General features: G+C 41.9%; 1 protein-coding gene and 1 long non-coding RNA gene across 5 annotated transcripts in view; one reads left to right on the top strand and one right to left on the bottom strand.

Annotated features, from left to right (window-relative positions):
* Eprs1 (glutamyl-prolyl-tRNA synthetase 1) overlaps positions 1 to 24,069 on the top strand; it is a 73,655-nt gene that overhangs the window by 42,537 nt on the left and 7,049 nt on the right. For all 4 annotated transcript variants that reach the window (XM_052737940.1, XM_052737938.1, XM_052737939.1 and 1 more), the window contains 12 exons: positions 1,796 to 2,155; positions 7,307 to 7,540; positions 7,834 to 8,096; positions 11,074 to 11,125; positions 12,089 to 12,298; positions 12,588 to 12,660; positions 14,122 to 14,201; positions 14,406 to 14,507; positions 14,972 to 15,127; positions 16,500 to 16,697; positions 19,360 to 19,533; positions 22,165 to 22,325. In XM_052737940.1, the coding sequence (XP_052593900.1) occupies positions 1,796 to 2,155; positions 7,307 to 7,540; positions 7,834 to 8,096; positions 11,074 to 11,125; positions 12,089 to 12,298; positions 12,588 to 12,660; positions 14,122 to 14,201; positions 14,406 to 14,507; positions 14,972 to 15,127; positions 16,500 to 16,697; positions 19,360 to 19,533; positions 22,165 to 22,325 (2,063 nt within the window). The remainder of the gene's footprint in view (positions 1 to 1,795; positions 2,156 to 7,306; positions 7,541 to 7,833; positions 8,097 to 11,073; positions 11,126 to 12,088; positions 12,299 to 12,587; positions 12,661 to 14,121; positions 14,202 to 14,405; positions 14,508 to 14,971; positions 15,128 to 16,499; positions 16,698 to 19,359; positions 19,534 to 22,164; positions 22,326 to 24,069) is intronic.
* LOC128110124 (uncharacterized) overlaps positions 15,134 to 24,069 on the bottom strand; it is a 41,652-nt gene continuing 32,716 nt past the window's right edge. Inside the window, exon 4 of the long non-coding RNA XR_008218050.1 lies at positions 15,134 to 15,372. This is a non-coding gene — a long non-coding RNA (uncharacterized LOC128110124). The remainder of the gene's footprint in view (positions 15,373 to 24,069) is intronic.

Here is a 24,069-nt window from a genome sequence, read left to right on the forward strand (position 1 = left end):
AAATAGCTGTGTCCTTCTAGGCCCTCTTTGAAGGGGCTGCAGAAACTCTGAGAGCTCACTGGTCCCGTGTGCCACCCATCCTCTTACTTATTCTCTCTGAAAGATACCAATGTTATAGTAAGAGCTTTTGAGTGTCTGTCATAGTGGAAGTAATGGGACTGATATTAAAGAGTATAGGCTTAATACAAACCACTGAATATCTTGCTTGATGTCATTTAGATCATAGCTGTGACCATCAAAGGCTAAACTAAGTTGAACATCCAGAGTAATACCTTCACCTGGGTACCACATGATGGTGGCTCTGTGGTGGATATGGCCTCCTGCATGGTAGTGTCATGGTAGGGAGGCTACTTAGGGTAACAGCTCAGACCTCCAGAAGTGAGGGTCTGTAAGAAAAGAAGCAAAACAACAAATATCAGAACTGTGTGTTCAGTAGGGAAAGGAGAAGCGGCATTGCCTTTATGGTTGTAGCCTGGAAGGTCTCACAGAGTCAAGTCTGCTGTGTACTATTGGGAAGATAGTTCTAAGCCTGCCCAGATTCAGGGCAGCAGATACGCACTTCTAGGTGGGAGGAATTTCAAAGAATGTATGGATATGCTTTGAAACCACAAACCCTAAAAAAAAGTTGAAGTGCAGTTGACCATTCAAATGCAGTTGACTGATATTTATTTGTACTCAGTATTGTAGTAAGAGATTTCTGTAGTCTTAATGGTTTCCTTTTGATGATCCTTGAAGGTATTTGCCTCCAGTAAGAGACTGTTACTGTCAAAATTGAAGTCTGATCTAGGACTTACTGATGCAGGGTGTGTGTGTGTGTGTGTGTGTGTGTGTGTGTGTGTGTGTGTGTGTGTTTCTTGCTTCAGCTCCCAAGTTCTAGGATTACATTAAGTGTATGCTGCCACATCTGATTCTCTCAAAGTATCTCAATGAATTCTTTGCTAATAAATAAATGATACATCTCAACTTTTAAAAAATGTTAATGATAATGCTGAATGACTTTTTACAGATTAATTTCTATTTTCTCATCTATTTCACATCATCTAAATGTGTTGAAAATACTTAACCTTTATATCAACATACATAGTTATTTTATGTTACATTTCTGGTATGTATGGTAATGGTGATTTATTTTTATTTATTTGTTTTGTTTATTTGAGACAGGGTTTCTTTGTGTGGCTCTGGCTGTTTTGGAACTAGCTCTGTAAACCAGGCTGGCCTTGAACTCACAGAAATCCACCTGACTCTGCCTCCTGAGTGCTGACATTAAAGGTGTGCACCACCACTGCCTGACCTGAATAAATATTTAACACTAGACAGTAAATCTGTTTACTCCACCAGGTGCTGTGTGGTACAAGAAAGTACCAAATAATACCTACCCAGAGACTCTAACATTTAGTTCTTAGACCAGCACGACTAATAAATAAATAGCAATTATTATCCAGTTTAAATCAGAATAGATCTTCTAACCCAGTGGTGATTTATTCTTGACCTGAATGAATGCATTGTACTTTTGGTCTTCTAAAGAGAAAGAGGCAGGTTCCTGTGGAGTCCTCTTACTTCCCTCGGGCTTTCCTATGATGAGAATGCTGCAGTGACTGTCTGTTTACCTCTCCTTTGTCTGCTGCTGCCATTTCTGTGGGGATAAGGTTTTTAGATGTGAGCTGATTCACCTGAGCTTTTGAAAGAATTGAAATAAAAGTTTTTGCAAAATATGATGAAATAGTAATTTTGATATAAGCTTGTGAGACTGTTTGACATGGATTAATACTTTACTCTTGGTTTTCTGCATCCATAGACAAGCTCTGCTTCTAAAGAAAGACCAGTGCCTGCTGTGAGTAATACTTGTGCTGCATCTGAGGATTCCTCCATCCTTTACAACAGAGTGGCGGTTCAGGGAGAGGTGGTTCGTGAGTTGAAAACCAAGAAAGCAGCAAAGGAAGATATAGATGCAGCTGTGAAACAGCTTTTGGCTTTAAAAGCTGAATATAAACAGAAAACTGGGCAGGAGTATAAACCTGGGAACCCCTCCACTGCAGCAGCACAGAGTGCTTCTGCTACGCCGCCATCTAGCACTGTGGAAAATGCATCTCTCTACGATAAAGTTGCTGCCCAAGGGGAAGTGGTGCGCAAGCTGAAAGCTGAAAAGGCTCCCAAGGTCGGTATGTTGGAGTCAAGAGTACATTGTAAGCAAGCCTGTGAGTTCTATTTGAACACAGCCTCCCTGTAAATGAACAGTTATTGCCTGCTGTGTGCCACGACAGAAAATAAACTCACAGTTGAGACTGGAGAGGTGACTCAGTGGTTAAGGTTGCACACTGCTTTTACAGATGATCCAAATCTGGCTTCCGGTGCCCACGTCAGGCTGTTCACAACTTCCTCTCTGCTCTCAGTGTGCACCTGCTCTCATGTGCACATACATACCTCTACACAGTTACATACATACACATAATTAAGAGGAAAATCTTTAAAAGGAAAAAGAAATTTAAATGTTAAAGAAAAAAAATCCCTCAGTTCATGGAGGTGAGGGACGTTGGAAACAAGACAGACTCACTGTAACTTTGTGACATGAGTGTATTTGTAGTTAAGAGTGATGAGGAAGGAGAAGACAATTCATAAAAGATATTTAAAATATTCCTTGTAGGCTTTTTTTTTTTTTTTTTTTTTTTTTTTAACAAGGTCTCTATGTAGCCCTGGCTGTCCTAGAACTTATTATATAGGTCAGGCTGGTCTTGAACTCACAGACTGCCTGCCTCTGCTTCCAGGGTGCTGGGATTAAAGCCACCACACCTAGAGGTATCACTCAGTTGAGAGTCTGTGTTTAGTAGATGTGAAGCTTGGATTGATCCCCAGCATAGCACACACATACATTCCTGAGGTAATAGAACAGATGGCAGAGTTCACAAAGGGGCATTTTGACTGTGGAACTCCGGTTCTTAGCCCTACATGCATTAGAAGCTTTAGAAGTCTTGTTGAAACACAAGGACCATGTGGCCTCTCTTCCTTTAAGCTTCAGGAAGTCCAGGGTGTGCAGAGATACCCTCTGTCTTTTGTATTATTAGTTACATTTCTCATCTCTTACCAAATAATCCAACAGGCAATATAAGGGGGAAGGTTTATATTGTCACTCACAGTTCAGGTACTGTAGTTCATCATGGGTAAGGCATGGAGGCAAGAGTGTCTCACAGAAGTGGGGACAGGAATTTATTCACGCCTTGGTGGACTAGGACACAGAGAAAGGAGAATGCAGGCACTGATCTGGCTTGCCCTCTTCTCAATTTATTCTGGGCCCCTAACGGTGAATGGTGCTTCCCATCTCAGGGGACTTCCTTCAGTTAATCCTCTGCAAACACCGTATAGACACATCCAAAGGTGTGTCTCCTAGGTGATTCTAAGTCCAGTTAGTTGGCAATGAAGAGTAACCCTCATAATGCATGTCCAAATAGTTGTTCAGGTGGTGTTGGTGCTGCTGGACCAGGTATTGAAAAAAAGCCACCATGCCTGGCTTTGGTTTTTTTTTTTTTTTTTTTTTTTTTTGTTTATATGGCAAGTATTCCTGATTTCTTCTGGTCAGAAGTCCTATGAGACATGCCATCAGCAGCCTTAGCCAATCACAGAGTAGAATCACGTTGACTCACCCATCTTTCGAATAGCCCTGAAAATAGTATAGGTTTTTAAACTGGCCATTAAAATTGGCTGTGAGACCTTATCAGCCTGAGTGGATGTGTGATCCTTGGCACCAGTGATGTGGTTGCAAGAAGAGCCGAGGGACGAAGACATAGTTTGGGGAACAGAGAGGGGAAGGATGGATGGAAAGGAAATGTGGGATAGGTGGGATATGGGGTCCAGTGGATGGATGAACATGAACTGAAGGGCAGTTTCAGAGGCAGGTACAAGTCCACACACTCCATCATTCTGTATGTTGAGGCTATGCCTGATCCTTCCAGGTCCAGTATGAGCACAGATGGCTCTTTTTAAAATTGAGAAAAATTACACTTACTCCTTATGTATTTAGTGTCTGAATGATTTTTTTTAATACAGCAGCCATAACATGGCAAAGGCTTTATGAAGCACTAAACTTTAGATTCTACAGCCCAGTTTAGCAAACTATGAAGTGTTGGAACACCGCCTGCCATACTGGGTCGTCTGTGTTGTCTGTGTCTGTTCTATGCTGTAGATGTGGAGTTGGGTAGTTGAAATTTAGACTCACAGAGCCTGTTCCCTACCCTAGAGCAGAGGGTATTGAAGACTTACATTGCTGATAGCTTTTACAAACTAATTCTGGGCTCTCTGCACTGCTGTTCCAGCTGGTACCAGCTGGTGAAGTCATGACTGCTCTGGAGCTATTTCTTACAGGCTTTGGTAGTTCAACTAAGCACAGATTTCTAATTAGAAGATACTGTTTTTTAAAATCCTGTGATCTTTTGTTAGTCTCAATATCTTCTAAACATGGACCACAAGCTTCAGCATTCCCTTCAGCTGGAAACATCACTGGTTCTGATTCCCATTTCCTCCTACCCTCCAAGTGCAAACTGCTCTGGGGAGTTGTTTATTACTGTTGTGTATAAATATTGCATATGCTAAGGAGAAAAGGTGAATTTTTTTAGAGAGAAAATTTGACGTGTCCTAGCTATTTTAAAAAGTTCTCTTAGCATTTAAATAGCTAAGGGAACTAGATTTTTCTTTTTGATGTTCCCTCCATTCTCCATGTTGAAATGCTCCCATCTAGTGGCTGCTGCAGAAATAGCTTTTCATGTATTTGCATTCTAAATGAGACCAGATGAGCACTTCTATTTTTCTCCATTCTCTTCACCTCCCAGTCTTAAATTACAATTTTAGGTTTAGTTTTGCATTCCTCAGATTCAGTCTGAAAACTAAGAAATTTTGTGTGGATTGTTTACATCATTATTAGTCCATATTGATAACTATGTAAAATTTTATGTGTGTAATCCATATTTCATAAGCTCAAAACAGCCTTTGTCCATTAAGAATTTAGCATCTGTTAGCTCTGGGTGTTGTATATTGTTCCAAGAAGTAAGTCCATCATACGGTTTCACTTAGCAAACTCTTTTTAACCCCAAAGCAATTCAAAAGTTTACTTTTCTCACCCTTTAGTTGTACCTTATGTACTGCCAGAGACACACTCAAGTGATAGGAAGTATGTGTGTTCATGTATGGTGTGCATGTGTGTGAAGGTGTGTGCTTGCCAGATGTTGACTTGAGGCCTCTTCTGTCTGTGTCGACCTCATTATTTGAGATAGGGTCCCACTGAAGCTGGAGCTCACTATTTTGGCTGGACTGTCTGGCTAGCGAGCCCCTCACATACACTCAGGTCATTGTTCCGTGCACTTGTGATGCTATGGAGACTAGTCAAGATCACAGGATATGGTTTCTCTCTACCTCTTCCCATGTCACTGTGGGTCAAGCACTTAGTTTCTGATATGTGTTGCAAGACAGTCCTTATGAAACACTTAGTATGGCATCTGGCATAGAGTAAATATGCATTGAAATGATATATTTCTTTGTTAATAATTCTAATGTCCCTCAAGAACCTTAGGTACTTTCTAAGTCATCAGGGAAATTTGTGTAGTGATTGGTAGAGTTTTGCTCTTATTTTAGAAGTATGTATTATACATGTAATCTTGGTAGAATAGAGTATTCAGTAATGTAATAGATTGTTTAGCTTAATTTTCTATAATATTTCTTCAAATTTATGTTGTCAAACAAGGAATTTTTCCTTATGTAACTATCATTTGACTTCAAACTCAAGTGAATGTTTAAATGTGTGTGTGTGTGTGTGTGTGTGTGTGTGTGTGTGTGTGTGTGTGTGTATGTGTGTGTGTGTGAATGTAGGGCATATGTGTAAGTCAGGAACAACTGTAGGAGTCAGTTCTCTCCTGGGTCTAAGTCAGGTCATTGGAACTTATTTCAAAAAGTATTTTGTAGACATATTTCCAAGGGTATCCCTTGCTTTCTCCACATTTTCATTCTTTTAGCTGATTCTGCCCTCTCCTCTGATTTCTTCTGTCCCTCTCCCTGAATTCTTGTTCCCTTTCTCTTTCACTTTTCATTTAACTGTGACCTTTTTATTAAGAAGAAAGTCTATTGGGAAAAAGCTCTTAATTCTAAAGTAATAGCAACAAGAGTCAGGTTGGGAATATAGACAGCCTTCTCTAATTTCTTTGTTCACTCCCCAACCCTCTTTTTCCTGAATCAAGGTTACACTGTGTAGCCCAGGCTGGCCTTGAACTCAGGATCTTGTGCCTCAGTTTCCCTAGTCTGGAATTATGAACATCTACCAACACACCTAGATTATCCTTTTGCATTTACTCCCTCCTTGTTGTTCTTGGGATGAGAGACTGCAAAGTCTACAGGCAGAAAAACAAAAACTCAAGAAGATGTGAATTGTTATCTCCTGGATGCAGGTTCCTTGAGGTTGCTCTAGTGCTGCTCCTGCATGGCTGTGAGCTAGTCTAGTGCTGCTCCTGCATGGCTGTGAGCTTGTCTTGGGTGTACTCCCTCACTCCTGTTGCATTGACTCTGTTACCCTATGCAGTGATGTGATGTATCCGTGAGGCACTCTCTCTTCACTAAGTTTCTCAATCAGTTGTTGATTCGTGGTGCATTTTGAGGTCAGGCATCCAGCTTGAGTCCTTTCCCTGTACTGCTATCTTCTGTGGTAGAGTATCAGGTGTCTCCTTGCTGAGGGTGTCATCCTTTCTGTTTATGTTGAATTATCAAATATTAAAATATGCAGGTATGCATGTAACTTAAGACTTCAACATACTTTGTCACTTCTTTTTATTCTTTGAAGTGGTCAGTGGAGACAGGTTTCAGAACTCGATCAGATAACAAAATGAAAGGGTGCACAATCCCTTATATAAAGTAGTGTGGTACTTCCATATTGTCTGTTCATTTCCTTCTGTGTATTTGTGTGCTTAGAATCCTCTTGGGATTACTTACAGTACCGAATATGACGTAAATAGTTGTCCTGTTTAGGAAATAATGAAACATTGGTATATTTTCAGAATAGAGCAGTGTTTTGCCACATGCATCTTTTAATATAGAAAGTATATTTTATTCAACTGAGTCTTTGAAACGCTTTTAGAAAGAAATTATTAGTCCAGTTTCTTCTTTCCTTGCCCAATTTTTTATGATACATTTTTTTTGTTTTGAAATATTTTTGGTCTTTGAATACTTGGATTTCTGGATGTAAATGGCTAAGTATACTTTGATAATGACTAAAGACTTTGAAATGACATTGAAATATTTGTAGATGTGAAATACTTCTCTTCCTCTTTATTTTCAGGCTAAAGTAAATGAAGCTGTAGAATGCTTATTGTCCCTGAAAGCTGAGTATAAAGAAAAAACTGGGAAGGAGTATGTCCCTGGTCAGCCCCCAGCATCTCAGAAGTCACATTCAAGTTCTGTCAGCAGTTCTGAGCCTGCTGGTCTGGAGACACCAGAAGCTAAAGTGCTCTTTGACAGAGTGGCTTGTCAAGGAGACGTAGTCCGGAAACTCAAAGCGGAAAAAGCCTCTAAGGTCAGTGTGGGTTGGCTTTGTGTGGTCCTACTTTCTATTAATTTACATAGCCATGTGTAGCTAGGGACAAGACAGTGCTCTGCGTAGATCACCTATTTCTAGTACTGTAGGCTAGTTTTGTCCCTTTTATATTCTTTATATTCTTAGTATATTTTAGCATTTTGTGTCTATATCTATTGCCCTTAATTAATTGTTGTAAGCCTCGTAAATCTGGGTGTGTATTTGTTAACATATGCCAGGACAGTAATTTTCACTGCATGTTGTCTTCTCTGTCCTCCTTTGTTACACTGAAGGATCAAATAGATTCAGCTGTACAAGAACTCCTTCAACTGAAAGCACAGTACAAGTCACTGACAGGAATTGAGTATAAGCCTGTGTCTGCTACTGGGTCTGAAGACAAAGATAAGAAGAAGAAAGAAAAAGAAAATAAATCTGAAAAGCAGAATAAGCCTCAGAAACAAAATGATGGCCAAGGGAAAGAGTCTTCCAAAAGCCAGGGCAGTGGGCTGTCATCGAGTGGAGCGGGAGAAGGGCAGGGACCGAAGAAACAGACCAGGTACTAACCATTTCTGCATGAATTCAGTTCCCAAGAGTCTGTCTTTAAAATAAGCAGGTCTTGGTTTATTATCATCAAGGCAGGGTGCTCATACTCTGGTGTCAGTAGATAACATCTGTTAAGTTAATACAGGTAGCACATCATCTGTTCGCTTTCAGAAGTCCCTGTACTTTCCCGCGTGTTGTGTTTCCTCCACCACGGAGATGAGTTGTCACCACTGTCACAGGTCAAGTATCTATCTCATTGTTCTGTTGCTGTGACGAGACACCACAACCAAGGCAGCTTACAGAAGGAAGGAGAGTCTGTGACCACCTTGGCAGGGAGCATGGTAGCAGGCAGGCAGGCATGGCATTGAGCAGGAGCTGAGAGCTCACATCTGATCTGTAGGCAGAATGAGACTGGGCCTGCATGGGCTTTTGAAATCCCAAAGCCCAACTCCAGGGACACACCCCCTCCAACAAAGCCACACCTCCTGATCCTTCCCAAACAGTTCACCAACTGAGAATCGAACATTCACAATTTGAGCCTATGGGGTGGGTGCTCAGCCTTTGGAGTCTAGACAGACAGTGCTGCGTGCAGAAAGCTCTGAAGTAGGAAGCAGTTGTGACCCGAGATGTACTCCGTGAGGGCACTAAACTTAAATACACATTGCTTTGTGGGTTGTCCTCTTTCAAATGAAAGTTTGTCATAAGGAGTAAGTAAGAATTTTGTTCCCAATAGGGTTTTGAAGGTGGTAGTTTAAATATAAAGCAGCTGGTTTAAGGACCAGACAGTAGAAAGTATGTCCTCTTCAGTCTGTCCCTGTCTGTGTGAACAGTGCAACTCACCTTCCAGAAGTACAGGCTAAAAAGACTGTGACGGGCTTCCTGTCATGGCGTCCTAGAAGGAAATGCTATTACTGAGGTAGTTTGATTTTTAGATTTCTTCAGCTGAATATGAAGTTTAACTGCCCCTCATGTTCATGTACTATCTCCTTAGAGAATACAGCAGAAGCTCCTCCTGGTTTTATGTATGGACTTAGCATTTGGTAAATGTATAGAACAGTAGACAAGAGGTTAGAGCCTCTCTATTCCCTTCACCTTCTGACCACCCATGTGTAGCCCTCAGTTTCACATAGAGAAAAGAGAGAAACTGTAAATGCATTATAAATCTAAGACCATAAAGCCTTGCTTGCAAACGGGAAAACGCATGCTTCTTACAGAACACAGTTAATAGGCAGAGAGATCTTTCTGTCATTTTGTTTCTTGGTGGGAGACCGAGTCTTCCTGTGTAGCTCAGGCCTGCCTTGAACTCGGTCTTTCTGCCTCAGCCTTCCTTTTGAGGTTATAGGTGTGCACACCCCATGGCCAATGGTGAGACTTCGAGGAAAGAAGTGTTGCAGAGTAGAGGTTGAGCAGGGGAGGGGGAATCGAGGACTGAACAAAAGGGGCTTCACTTCCAGCAAGTGTCCTACCAAATTCCCAGTTCCAGCGTTGGATTAGATTAGTTGGGTTTTGTTGCGTTTGTTTGTTTAATTTAAATGTTGTTTATACAAACTTCCATCTCTACATCTTCTATTTAGTATGAAATATAGGTGTATATACACTTATGTGAATATTCATTTATCTGTATGGTCGGTAGCTGCTGTTTTTATTACTTTTTATGTTTTGCCTTTGGTGAGACACTGATCTTTTTTTGTGTGTGTTTCTCCCCCCCCCCCCCCCCCCCCCCTTGAGATAGGGTTTACTCTGTGAAACAGTCCTGGCTGTCCTGGAACTCACTGTGTAGACCAGGCTAGCCTCGAACTCACAAAGATCTGCCTGCCTCTGCCTCCACTGTTTGGCAACACTGATCTTTTTAGTTGTTAATATCACCTGTGTTGAGATTGACAAAAGCTTTTTTAGTAGAGAATATATGTGAATAGACTTTGTTTTTGCCGAATATATTTTAATTGAAAAAGAATTTTATAATAAATAAATGTCTACTTTAAAAATCATAGTTCTAAACAGATTTGACCTTGGCAGTTTTCATGGACAACATCTGACCAACTTTTGCGAAGCTGTTTTGATGCTGGGCAGGTGTGATGATGCCCATGATCTCAGTACATCAGAGGCAGAGGCAAGAAAACTGTCCAAGCATGGGCCAGTTTGATCTATATATCAAGTTATAGCTAAGCAGGGGCTAAATAGAGAAAACCTCCCTGTGTTAAAAAACAAAGACTGGGGGTTGGGGATTCAGCTCAGTGGGAGAGCGCTTGCCTAGCAAGCGCAAGGCCCTGGGTTTGGTACTCAGCTCTGACGAAAAAAAAAAGACTGAATTGCTTTCTAGATTAAAAGCATTATTGTGGAAATGAATAGAAAAAGAAGTAAAGGGCTGGAGAGATGGCTCAGAGGTTAAGAGCACTGACTGCTCTTCCAGAGGTCCTGAGTTCAACTCCCAGCAACCACATGGTGGCTCATAACCATCTGTAATGAGATCTGGTGCCCTCTTCTGGTCATACATGCTGTATACAAAATAAATAAATAAATCTTTAAAAAAAAGAAAAAGAAGTAAATATACAAATGACTGAAAGTGAAGAACTCCCCTGTTGAGCTTACGTTCTTACTTTCAGTTCAGCCTGCTGCGGTTTGAATGTATTCCATGGTATGTATGCTGGGAACTTAGTGCCCAGTTGGTAGAGAATAGGATGTAAAGGTGGAGCCTTTGCAGCAGTAATTAAGATAAGCCGAGGTTGAGGAAATGGGGTCCAGTGATGGTGTTAATTAAAACAAAGGAAGAGTCCACAAACTAGCAGCTTCCTAGTACCTTGCTGTGTCACACCCAGCACAAGTTATGCCCTTAGAGGGCCCTCTCCACCCACAAGACCGAGGCCTGCACCAGGAGCCAAGTAAGCTTCTGTTCTCTAGATGGCTTGTTCTCCAGTATAGAAAGCAGACTAAGACACAAACTAATGCAGGTGCCAAATGAAGGATTCATTTTTCCTTTTGCATGTCTGCAGATTGGGTCTTGAAGCAAAAAAAGAAGAAAATCTTGCCGAATGGTACTCGCAAGTGAGTATGCTTTCAGTGGGCTTTTATGTTAATATTCTCAAGGTTGGCTTTATGTTCAGATTCTAAAGTCTAGGGAGAAAGGTAGGCCTAACAATGTGATTTCTCCCCCTTCCTCACGTGCACGTGCACGTGCGTGTATGTGTGTTCGTTCAAGCGTGTGCATTTGTATGTGTATGTGCACATGTGCATAAAAGCATATGGGTGTTACCCTTAGAAAAGTCTTTCTCCTCCTTTGAGACAAGATCTCTCTTTGACCTGGCCTCACCAATTAGGCTAGGCTGGCCGGCCAGTGCACCCTAAAAGCCCTCTTGTCTCCGCTCCCCCTCCTTCCCTAGCATTGAAATTACAGGTGCACATCTCACACAGTTACACTTGACAGCTTAGGGGTCTGGGGATCAGTGCAGGGTAGACAGTGTACCTGTGCCTGTGCCATCTCCCATGATGCCCATTATAATAGCTATCATGTCAGGTGTGGTGGCACATTCATGTAACCCCAACACTTGGAAGAGGAAAGCAAGAGAACTTGAGTTCCAGGCTAGCTGGCCTACATAGTGAAACTGTCTCAAAATAAAATAAAAACTAAAAGGAAAAGAAGGCTAAGGGTGTAGCTCAGTGGGAAGTCTGCAGACTTTAGAGTCCTGTTGTGTGTTGCTGCTGCATGTAGGAAAGTATGTTTTTCCTGCACATTAAGGAGGGTGTTTCCTAGCTAGGCAAGATGGCATATTCCTGTAATTCCAGCATTTGGGAGGCAGAGACAGGCGGGACTCTGAGTTCAAGGTCAGCCTGGTCTACAGAGTTCTAGGACAGCCAGGGCTACACAGACACCCCATTTTGACAAACCAAGATAAACAAATAAATAAATGACAGTGTTTGCCGTTTCTACGGATAGGAACTTTAATTTCCACATGCTCTTGCCTTTGCACTAGAATACTGGTTCAGTTTACAGGTCTTTCTCTTTAAAAGGTCATCACAAAGTCAGAGATGATTGAATACTACGATGTGAGTGGCTGCTATATCCTCCGTCCCTGGTCGTACTCCATTTGGGAATCCATTAAGGACTTCTTTGATGCTGAGATCAAGAAACTGGGAGTTGAGAACTGCTACTTCCCCATCTTTGTGTCTCAGGCTGCCTTAGAGAAGGAGAAGAGTCACATCGATGACTTTGCCCCTGAGGTACACTGGAAAAGATGGGGTTTTCTTTTTGTGGTTTCTCTTATAAACTAGAATTATATCTTCAGTAGGGTTAACAACCAACAAGAGACATTTGGGGCTATTCCTCCTCTTTATAATGTCCTGTTTCTTCTACTCTATGGCAAGTTTAGTTCGTCATATTCCCTCTTGATGACAGCAGCGAGAGTTTGGACTCTTTAGTTGACACTGAGAAAACCTGAAAGTTGACATATACTTATGCTCTTCAAAACCGCCACTAACACCATGTCCACCATCCTTTCTATCTTACCAGGTTGCTTGGGTGACAAGATCTGGTAAGACAGAGTTGGCAGAGCCAATTGCCATTCGACCCACCAGTGAGACAGGTGAGAGCAGCCTGGAGCACTGGAGAAGCTCGCTGAGCTGTTAGGGCGGGGTTGAGTCTCGCTGTTTCTCATGCTTACACTCCTTCCTGAAAACAGAACTTACTGAAAGATGAAGGCAGAGTAAAAGTCTAAGTTATGTAGATTTTATGTTAAGCCATTTAGTTACAGAGTTCTTTAGCAGTAGGATGGAAGTCTCTGTGTCCATCTTTCTTCTTTTTAAAGAAAAACACTTTGTTTTAGGTCCTTTATTTATTTTTTATACACTAAGCCATAAATTCATAGAGAATAGTCTCTGGCTTCATATGTATGTGGATAAAGGGACAGTGCCATGTTTCCTAAAAAGCCTGGAGAATCATTTTGGCAAGTTACTGGAAGATAGCTGCTGTGGCTGAAAGGTGTTTTTCTTTTTTGAACAGCATCTATTTTTGTTCAGATTTACTACTTTATAGAGGGAATTGTTTTGGATTGTTCTTGGGATTGATTATAAAATTGCAAATGATATTCATTTAGATTCATATTCCTGTAGAGTTTTTTGTTTGTTTTTTGAGACAGGGTTTCACTCACATCCAACTCTAGCTGACCTGGGACCTGGTATTTAGGTCAGGCTAACCTGAACTCACAGAGATCTGATTCCCAGGTGCTGGGATAAAGGTGTGCACCACCACGCTCACCTTCCCTAGGGTTTTCAGAGAGGTTTCATGTGGCTGTGTTGTGTAGTTTTCCTGCCATGGGAAGGCAGAGACAGCCATCAGTTGATGAAATAATTTTCCTGGAATTATACTTAGTGATCGGGTGTGCTGCCAGGGTCCGAGAGTGTGGCGTGGTTGTGTCCTACAGTGATTACCTGGCTTCACAGTTAGCGTGCTTATTCTCTGATACTTCTAGTGGGTTTTTGTGTTTGCGCTTTTGAAATTAGAACTCTAGTTGTTTTTTGGTTTTGTTGTTTTTTTTCTCATACCAAATTAGTTTTGTTTTAATGATTGTACATTGTAGACAAGTCATACTTCCTGGCAAGTGTGTTCTTCATTGGATGGGTAATCTGTGAATCTAACAAATTCGGATTCTGATACATAGCTGAATTCAGGAGTAACATTGACATTTTTAAATTTGGTAATGATATATGTAAGCCAAAGGAGAGAATTAAACGTTTGAGATGAAGAATGAAAATGATTTTACATAGAACACAGAGTATACTAGTCTTCGCCCAAATAGAACATGGAAACACTCAATACTTACATGAAAATAAGTGAAGCATACAAAGTATGATCCTGTTAGATAGATTTGTCTATCTTCAGGGTTGTGATTGATAGACTAGGTAATGATGTCATTCAGTGAGCCATCACAGATACTGGAGCAAACACACTTTAATTCTTTAATTCATATTAATTACATTGAAAATTTAACTCTAGTCGGCCTTAAGGAGGAAGTCCAATCCTAAGTGTCTGTTTTCTTGACTTTCAGTGATGTATCCTGCATATGCGAAATGGGTGCAGTCCCACAGAGACCTGCCCATCAGGCTCAACCAGTGGTGCAATGTGGTGGTAGGTGCATGTGCGCTGTTTGCTACTCAGCCACCATTGCATGTGTCCATTGCTCTCGAGAGCATGCTTGCTGTTTTTGAGTGTGAAAGTAGTTTTCAAAGTGTTTTGGATCACAATATTTATTTTTGATTATTGGTCATGTAAAGGTGCTAATAAAAACGGCGATTTTCCTCTACTGACTAGCTTTGTCCTTGCATCCTACAGCGCTGGGAGTTCAAGCACCCACAGCCTTTCCTCCGCACTCGTGAGTTCCTGTGGCAGGAGGGGCACAGCGCCTTTGCCACCTTTGAGGAGGCAGCTGAGGAGGTAGGAGCAGTCCTCTACTGTGCCCGTGTCTCTCTAGGCCTGTTTGTTATTGTTTGGCTTATGCTGTGTAATACCTGTTTGAAAATAGAAAGTTAATCCAAGAGTAAACAGATTGTAAAAACTGCTTATTAAAATTTTACTAGTAAATTTACTATTTAAAATTTTTGTATGATAAAGTTAGATTTTAACTTATAGAAAATTAGTCATGATTGAAATTAATCATTTTTTAATCACTCTGATTACTTTATATCTCTCAAGCACTCTTCTCCGACATTCTAAATTTATTTGTACTTAAATGTTAGCCTCACAGTGCTTTTTTGTTGAACATCTTCCTTAAGTCTCACATTGACTTCTTTAACCTTTCCATAATTTTATTGTTGTTTGAAGTCCTTTTCACAAACAGTTTGAGATAGTGTAGACTGACAAGCCTATACTGAGTAAACATGCCGTAAATGTTGTCATAGGTCTTGCAGATCCTTGAGCTATATGCTCGAGTGTATGAAGAGCTCTTGGCAATCCCCGTTGTGAGAGGAAGAAAGACTGAAAAGGAGAAGTTTGCAGGAGGAGACTATACGACCACAATCGAAGCCTTCATATCTGCCAGCGGACGGGCCATCCAGGTATGGAAGTGCTGTGCTACGTGGCAGCTGGACGCACAGCCCACGGCGTGGCTGCAGTGTGTGCTGCTCTGTTAGTACCTGACAGCCAGCACAGAGAGCAGCATTGAGGTTCTGAACAATAAATCACTAGTGTGCACTCTAGTGTGCCTTTCCTCGAGGTGGATCCAGATGGAGACAGTGAGCGACCGAAGGGACATCTGCTCTCTGTTCATTGCAGCATTACAGTCAAGTGGTGGCGACATCACCTGGTAAAAAACAATGCACATACCACAGTGGAATATAGCCATGGAAGGAGTCTGTCATTTGTAGTACCATAGATAAAATTGGAGAAGTTTGTGTTAAGTGAAATAATAAACAAGGCATTGATTGCATGATCTTAATGGTATGTGAACTCCAAGGAAGTGATTATATATAACGTGAGAACAGAATGGTGGTCCCTTAGAAGTTAGGGAGAAATGAGTTGGTTAGTAGGCAGTAAACTTTAGTTCTATAGGAACAGAATGTTACACTGTGGCCTACGATGGTGGGAGAAACCTATGATCACAGCGCTCCAAGGATCTTGAGTATGTGGCTAGTGTGAGCTACAGAATAAGACACTGTCTTTAAGGGAAAGAACAATCTGGCCTTTTATTGTGCAGGAGGGTAACTATCAGTAGTAATGCACTGTGTATTTTTAAAATACTCAAAAGATTTTGAAAGTTTTTATCAGAAAGAAATGATGGATTCTTGAGATAAGTTTAACATGATTTAAACATTACAAAAAGTGTGTGTGTTGCCTCATGTTGATTTAATTACTGGGGAAGTACAGTGCTTGTCTAGCACGCATAGAGCCATTGATCACCAATTTTTATTGATATATGGATGATCAATACTCCATTAAACTGGATTGAGTCATGGTACACGCCTATAATGCCCTGGAAGTAGAGGCAAGAGGATCAGGTATTCCGGGCTACTGTCAACTCCATAGTGAGTTCTAGGGCCACATGGGCTGTATGCGACCCTTCCCAAAAGAAAGGGGAAGAGGGAGAAGACGAGAACAGTGGTGGAGGGCACCATGTGCTTTCTAGGCCTGGTCTGCGTCTCCACAGCAGTGAAGGTGGGTTTCGTCCTGAATCCCCAGGCACGAGCTCAGGTAAAGCCTTACATACGGAGTTATTCCTGTGGAAGGGGCTGCCCAGAGCAAAACTGGTACTTTTTTTTAACCATCCTTCTCTCTTGTCATGTCAATCATATTGGTATCTTAAGCATTAATGCCAGAAAAGGAGATAAAACAGTAGATGTGGTGGTTTTCTAAAGTATGTGATCTTGTCGTCATTATTTTCAAAGGAATAATAGTTTAAAATTAAAGCTTGTGTTTCTCTCCTTCCTTTAGGGAGCAACGTCACACCATTTAGGTCAGAATTTTTCCAAAATGTGTGAAATAGTTTTTGAGGATCCAAAGGCACCAGGAGAGAAGCAGTTTGCGTTCCAGTGCTCCTGGGGCCTGACAACCCGGACTATCGGTGTGATGGTCATGGTTCATGGGGACAATATGGGCTTAGTGTTGCCACCCCGGGTAGCCTCTGTTCAGGTAAGGAGAATTTCTCTTTATCATTCCTTTTGTGAGAGTATAGACCATGTTTACAAAGGATCTTTGAAAGGGTACAGAAACAATAGCAAATACAGCCTAGACCATTATATTGTGTAAAGATATGTATGTTTGTATTATTTATTATCTCAAGAATTTTAAAAATTCCTTGGTTGAAATCTTATTTTAATTTTTTTCTTAAGTTTGCTAATTTTATTTTGAGTTTATGTTTTGTCTGCCTGTATGTCTGTGGACCATGTGCATGCTTGGTTCCAAACAAGGTCAGAAGAGGGCATTGAATCCCACGGAATTGGAATTAGAGATGATTGTGAACCACTACGTGGATGTTCTTAACTGTGGAGCCATCTTTCTAGCCCTAAAATTTCTTTAGAAATAAGTTTTTGAAATTATTTAGAATTGTTTAAATAAAATATAGTAGGTTAAATGAAATGCATTTAGTGTTGGTAAGTGATAATTAACTAATTAGTACATGTTGGAGACAGATTAGAAATTACACCGATTGATTTGTGGTAAGATTTAGTTACTGGAAAACAGACTGAGGATTGTGTTAGTGATAAACTGTAGCCCTGAAAAGGTTAAATCAAACCTCCAAGCAAGACTGGGAAGCAGCTCACACTAGCTGTCTGTGGTCATGGCTAAAAGAGCTGGGGCTGGAGAGATGTCTTGGCGGGTAAAATAGCATACCACTGCTCTTACAGAGGACTGAGGTGCAGTTCTCAGTGACCATGTGTGGCAGTTTACAACCTCCTCTAATGCCAGCTCCAGGGAGCGTCTGTGGTGGTCTGAAAGAAAATGGCTAATAAAGGGAGTGGCACTATTAAGAGGTATGGCCTTAGTGAAGGAAGTGTGTCACCTTGGAGGTGGGCTTTGAGGTCTCATATATGTTCAAGCCACACCCACTGTCTTAGTTCACTTCCTGCTGCCTTTGAATCACCATGAAAGGCCTCTCAGCTCCAGCACCATGTCGGCCTGAGTGCTGTCTTGCTTCCCACCATGGTGATAATGTATTAAGCCTTTGAACTGTAAGTGAGCCACCCCAATTAAATGCTTTCCTTTATAAGAGTTGCTGTGGTCATGGTGTCTCTTCATAGCAATAAAAACCCTGAGTAAGACAGAGTCCAGTGCCTTTAGCCACACTGGATACACACACACACACACACACACACACACACACACACACACACACACACAATTAAACCAAATGCTGGATGTCGTGGTACACATCCTTAATTCTAGTACATTGGAGGTAGGGGCGACCAATCTCTGAGTTCCAGGCCAACATTGTCTATATACAGAGTTTAGAGAAAGAATAGGCCTGTCAGGGCTACATAGTGAGATTCTGTCTCAGAGACAGAGAGACCCAGCAAGTTACAGGACAACACATCCTTGCTTGTTCTCTTCATGCAGACTTAAACACCTAAACTTTTTTGGGGGGAGGGCGGGGTTCGAGACAGGGTTTCTCTGTGTAGCCCTGGCAATCCTGGAACTTGCTCTGTAGATCTAGCTAGCCTCGAACTCAGAGATCTGCCAGCGTCTGCTTCCCGAGTGCTGAGGTTAAAGACATGTACCACCACCACCTGGCTCCTAAGACTCTTAGGTCAGTTTTGCTGACTTTTCCCAAGTTATATTTGGAGAGATGGGAGACCATGTCTTCAGAGGAAAGTGGAAGTTTGGAGATGTAGTGGACAGAGAGATGAAGAACTATGGTCTTCCCAAAGGTGATAGAAAGGAAAGGGAGGAGATTCCAGTGCTCAGATGCCACTAGAGATGTAGAAACAGCCAGGTGATGTGACCTCAGCAGTCAGTCACAGACAGACATAAAGAACAAAAAGCGGCTACCCTGAAGGAGAGACACACTGGGAAACAAAGAGGGGGCCTGGTAGACCACAGGCTCAGAATAAGGGTGATAGAAGAGGATGGGAGTGAGGGGTAAATGGCTGTCTTATACTGTGTGCGCTCCTGCAGTTGAGTTGCAAATGTGAAATTCACATGCAGCTCAAGATCACATCGCTACAACACTGCAGGTTTTTGTGTAGCCCCTGAGATTCTTTGTAGAAAAAGGGCTTTTAAAGCAATGCAAAATGTAGTATTTCAAGACATTATTATGTACAGTTGGAATTTTTAAGGCCCTTTGATGTTGGATCATCCTAAATATTTAATGGTTTTTGTTAGTAGTACTTTGTTTTTAATATAGTGGCCCAACAGCAAATTTTAAGAATTTTTGTCAGTAGTAAGATTTGAAATTTTTAGGGTGCTTCATGTTGTAGATTATTTTATTTTGTTTTGTTTAAAGGTTCTGTGTGTGTGTGTGTGTATGTCTAAGTGTATGTCTGTGCTTCACATGTGTGTTGGAGCACTCAAAGGTTAGAAAAGGAGTTGGACTTCCTGGAGTTACTTACAGATGATTGTGAGTCACTAGCTGGGTCCTGGGAACCGAACCTGGGTCCTGCAAGAGCAGTAAGTGTTCTCAACCACTGAGCCATCTCTCCAGCACCATGTTTTTAATTGTAGTGATATTATGTATATTTAAGACTGTGTCAGTGGCATGTTTTAACTTCCGTAACGTTCGTTTCTGTAGGATCTAGCTGATTCGTTATTGTAGATGTCATTATGTGTATGTGGTGTGTCTTTGGCTGGACTCTAGGTGGTGGTCATCCCATGTGGAATCACAAACGCCCTCTCTGAAGAAGACAGAGAGGCACTGATGGCAAAATGCAATGAGTATCGAAGGCGGCTACATGGAGCTAACATTCGAGTCCGAGTTGATCTACGAGACAACTACTCTCCAGGCTGGAAGTTCAATCACTGGGAGCTGAAGGTACGCTGGGGTCCTGCACTGGGGAGATCTGGATTTCTGCAACTTAAGCGTTTTTATTACCTCCCCACATTTATAGTTGTGTGTTCTGAACACCAGTATAGGTCATACTGTATAACAGGGTTTCTAGAGTGTGTGCTTGATAAACTAATTTCTGTGGTGTTTCAGGAGTGAGTAGCTTGGTGGGAGAACACTTGGCATGTGCTTGGTCCTGCCTTTGATTTCCGGTACTAGGCCTTGTCTCCCTAAAAGTTTTATGGAAGCCAGTTTTTATTATGTTAGACTAAAAATGATCTTGAAGTGTTTGTTTATATAACATATAAGCCTCATTTGGTGGGTATGTTACAGTGCTTGTATCTGGAGTTCAGTCACTGGCATAGGGAGGTTTGGGTGATGATGGACTCTTCACAGGTTCCCTCCATCTGCAGTCTGGTCCATATGGCTATATATCCCTTTGCTGTTGTTTCTAACTCTGTGCATACAAAGCCTGTCTAAACTCTGGTTTAATGTTTTTGGTGTATTTTCATTTCCTGCACAGCTTCATTATTAGGTAGTGTATGCCCTTTATTCTACTTTTCAAACTTTTACCATTTACCATTTGCTTTAAACTATGATAGAGAATATTAAGTCTAGGGATTAGGAGGAGTAGTAGAACTTAAGAATGGATGCTTGATGTGTTGGGGTTATTCAGAATTAACCATCTCGAATTACAAAGCCACTGACATTTATCATCTCATTTTAAAAATATCTCCTATGGTAAACCTGTGCTAAGGATCAGCCTAGCTGCTGACCCTGTTTTTTTTGTGCTCCCTACCTTCAGGGATGACCTTAAAGACAGTCAGCCTGTCCTCCGTGATTTGTCTTTAGCTGCAGCCTTTCATTCACCTAGGAATAGCTGGGGATACCAGCAGCTGCTTCTCTAAGCCAGTTCATGTGTGAAACTGTTGCTGTTAGCTGAACCAAAATGATTTAAATGCCATCAATTTCTGAATCCTCCACTTCCCTCCCCTCTTTACTTCCTTCCCCCAAAGATAGGGCTCTATCCCTGGGAACCTGTTCAGTGAGGGTCCAGTGGGCCTGCTGGCCTTCACTTGTTTCCCTTTGTCTTTGATGTGAGTACTATGCAGCAGCCATGCTGTATTTAGAAGCACCTGGCTCAAGTGTCAGAGCCCTAAATTGGTTTTAAAGCAGTGGTTCTCAACCTGTGAGCGGTGACCCCTTTGGGGGTAGAGCGAACCTCCTCTCTCAGGGGTTGCATATCATTTATCCTGCATATCAGATATTGGTAGCAAAAATACAGTTATGAAGAGGCAATGAAATAGTTTTGTGGATGAGGGTGACCACAACGTGAGGAACTGTATTAAAGGATCGTAGCATTAGGAAGGTTGAGAATCACTGTTTTAAAGGATCTTTCACTAAAATTTAAGACCTACTATTTTTCAGATAGGGTTCCAGACCCTACAAATGCAAGGTCTCCCTGGACCTTGAAGGCTTTGGTCCCCTCAGAGATGGAAATACACAAGACTTGAATATGCAGGAGTCTTATACTTGCATATAGCCAATTCTTAAGTTCCCTCATGGAAACCTGAGAGCATGGTGGTTCTCAGACTTTGTCTAATGCCAACAGTCTGTGCAGCCTGTAGTAACTCCTTCAAATATGGATTTCAGCCTATCCTCTAACTTCCAGTAACAAGAAACTGGTGAAGCCTGGCAGGAGTGCTTTAACCAGCCCTGCAGGTGATTCTCGTGCATGCTGGAGTTCCATCGAGAGCCAAGGCACCCTAGCCAAAGCACACGTTTATGGTGATATTTTATTTGTATTAAAATATTATTTGTATGTTAATAAATAAAGTTGCCCGGGGGTCAGAGCTATTAGCAAGCCATAGGAAAGCAGGGCAGTGGTAGCGTACGCTTGTAATTCCAGCACTTGGTAGGCAGAGCTGGGTAAGTCTCTGTGTGTTCAGGGATACAGCCATTATTGGATACACATGCCTTTAATCTTAATACCAATCATGGAAAACCTGGAGGCCTATACAGACAGGCTGTGAGGAGGCGGTCATGTGGTTGGGTTTACAACCAATGAGAAGGCAGGACAGGAACTCTATATAAAGACTTTAACACAGGGGTAGCTCTGGTTCGGAGAGGTAGGACCACCGCAGGAGGAAGGGTAAGGTTTTAGCTCTTAGCTCTGACCTCTTGGCTTTCTTCTTTGCATTGGTTCTGTGTTTATTATTTAATAAGAAGGTTGGATACATCTACACACGTTTACCAGGAACGAGTGTGGGGTGTACCAGTGTGCTAACCCCCTCAGTGCCTTGGGGGGTTATCTTTGGTTTCAAGCTGCCTCTGTGTTCCTCCATGTACCACGTGCCGTTTGTGAGGAAATGGGAATGCCCATATTCACATGGTCCTCTATCAAGAGATTGCTTAGTTCTGACAACAGAGGCAGTAGACACTTTCCTTCTATACTGAAATAAGTTTTGTAGTGTGTCAGGAATGTCACCTGCCCTTTTCTTATTTGGTTATGATTGCTTTTTGACTGTTAGATGATTTGCAGTAGGTAAAGCCATGAAATAGTCTATATTCAACTTGAGAGACACATGCACAATTTTAACTGCCTGTTCTGTTTTATAGGGAGTTCCAATCAGACTTGAGGTGGGGCCACGTGATATGAAGAACTGTCAGTTTGTAGCTGTCAGACGAGATACTGGAGAGAAGTTGACAATTGCTGAAAAAGAAGCTGAGGCCAAACTTCAGGAGATTTTGGAAGACATCCAGCTTAACCTTTTCACAAGGTAGCTCTGTGGTTTACCGGTGTCTCCTCACTTCAGTTTTCACCTGACCTGTGAGATAAGGACAAGGGATGGATTGGGGATTATTGCAGCTGCAAGTAGCCTTTCTCCCTGAGCTCCAGGACCACTTAGTTTCTTATTCCATTTGTAGTTTTGACTTGTGGGTTTTCCTACGTATGTGTTCCCTATGAAACTGTGGTCTGCTGTTGAACTCACTGGGGGTAACTTGAGATCCAGGTTCTTGTATTAAGTCATTGGTTCTTAAGTGCTGGGCACAGATTGGTAGAATCCAGGAAGCTTTAGTAAATATCAGCACCTTCCCTGAGAGACTAATTATAGTGGTCTACAGAGCAGCCAGCAACTGTAGTGTCAGAAGCTCCCTAGTGACGGCAGGAAAGATGACTCAGTGGGTACTGCTCCTACAGAGGACCTGAGTTTGGTTCCCAGCAGCCACAACAGGCAACTCAAAACTAGCTGTAATTTCCAGTATTCATGCTCTCTCTGTTTCTGTCTGTCTGTCTGTCTCTCTCTGTCTCTGTCTCTCTCTCTCATACACACACAAGTTAAAAGATAAAATAAACGGGATTAGAGAGATGCCTCAGCCGTTAAGAGCACTTACTTCAGACCTGGGTTCAGTTCCACAACTGGGTTCAGAGCCTCACAACTGCCTGTAACTCTAGTTCCAAGGAATCGGGTTCCCCCTTAGAGCCTCTGCAGGAACTGGGCACAGAGAGAGTACACACACATACATTCAGGTATTCACAAATGCACATAAGATAAAAATAAATAAATCTTAAGAAATGAAAAGCTCCCCAGAGGATTATGGGTAGCCAAGGCTGAGAGCCTCTCGATTGCTTTGGGAATAGGAGACAGTCAAGGCGTTGGGGCTGGTGTAACCTGTAAGAGGATTTTTTTCCCTCTGCCTCTCTGAAGCAGTGAGGAAGGCGACTGTCCCTAGGGATAGAAACTTGGGGTCAGGGAAGGTGGCCCATGATATATTTATTTTTTGCCTTACAATACTCTATGCCTAATATACACTGGGTTTATTTAATTATCTTTTGAGACAGGGTCTCGTTATGTCGACCAGGCTAGCCTCAAATTCATAGAGACCCACGTGTCTCTGCCGCCTGAGTGCTGGGATTAAAGGTGTGCAGCACCATGCCAGCCACACTGGGTCTCAATAACTCTGACTGGGCGAGAATAAACTAATTTCAGTCTCGCCTTTGTTGCTCGATCGGGTGTTTCTAGGCAGCTAGTTTGCAGCTCTCTCTGGACTTGCTTCATAAAAGTGTCTTGAAGGGTTATTTTAGGATTTGCTTGATGTATAGATAACATGATGTGTTTGAAGACTGTCTGTACTGGGAACAGGGAGTGTTTTGGGGTAAGGCATTGGAAAGCTCCTTACCCTTATTGTTCTCTCAGGTACCAAGGTCCTGTTCTTGCTGTTCTCAGTCTCCTGGAATTTGAGGAGCAGAGATTGCTGGACCTCATACCTAGAGATCCTGACTGCTTACTGTTAGATTTCTGGTTGACTGAGGTTTCTTTCCTGTGATTCATTAACATGTCTAAGGTTGGAAAACCAGCATCATTAGTGACAGAAAAGCAGTTTTCTTTTTTTTTCCTTCCTTTCCTCTAATCATCTTGCAAAGGTTGCTTAAACTAATAAGCTTGTTGAGAACAGTGTTTTCTTGTTTATTTTCTGTAGTAATAGACTCTTAGACCGTTATCGGCATGGAAGTATTTAGTA

This window comes from Peromyscus californicus, unplaced genomic scaffold, assembly GCF_007827085.1.
Source record: "Peromyscus californicus insignis strain IS unplaced genomic scaffold, ASM782708v3 Scaffold_14__1_contigs__length_90479793_seg_2, whole genome shotgun sequence".
Classification (NCBI taxonomy): domain Eukaryota; kingdom Metazoa; phylum Chordata; class Mammalia; order Rodentia; family Cricetidae; genus Peromyscus; species Peromyscus californicus.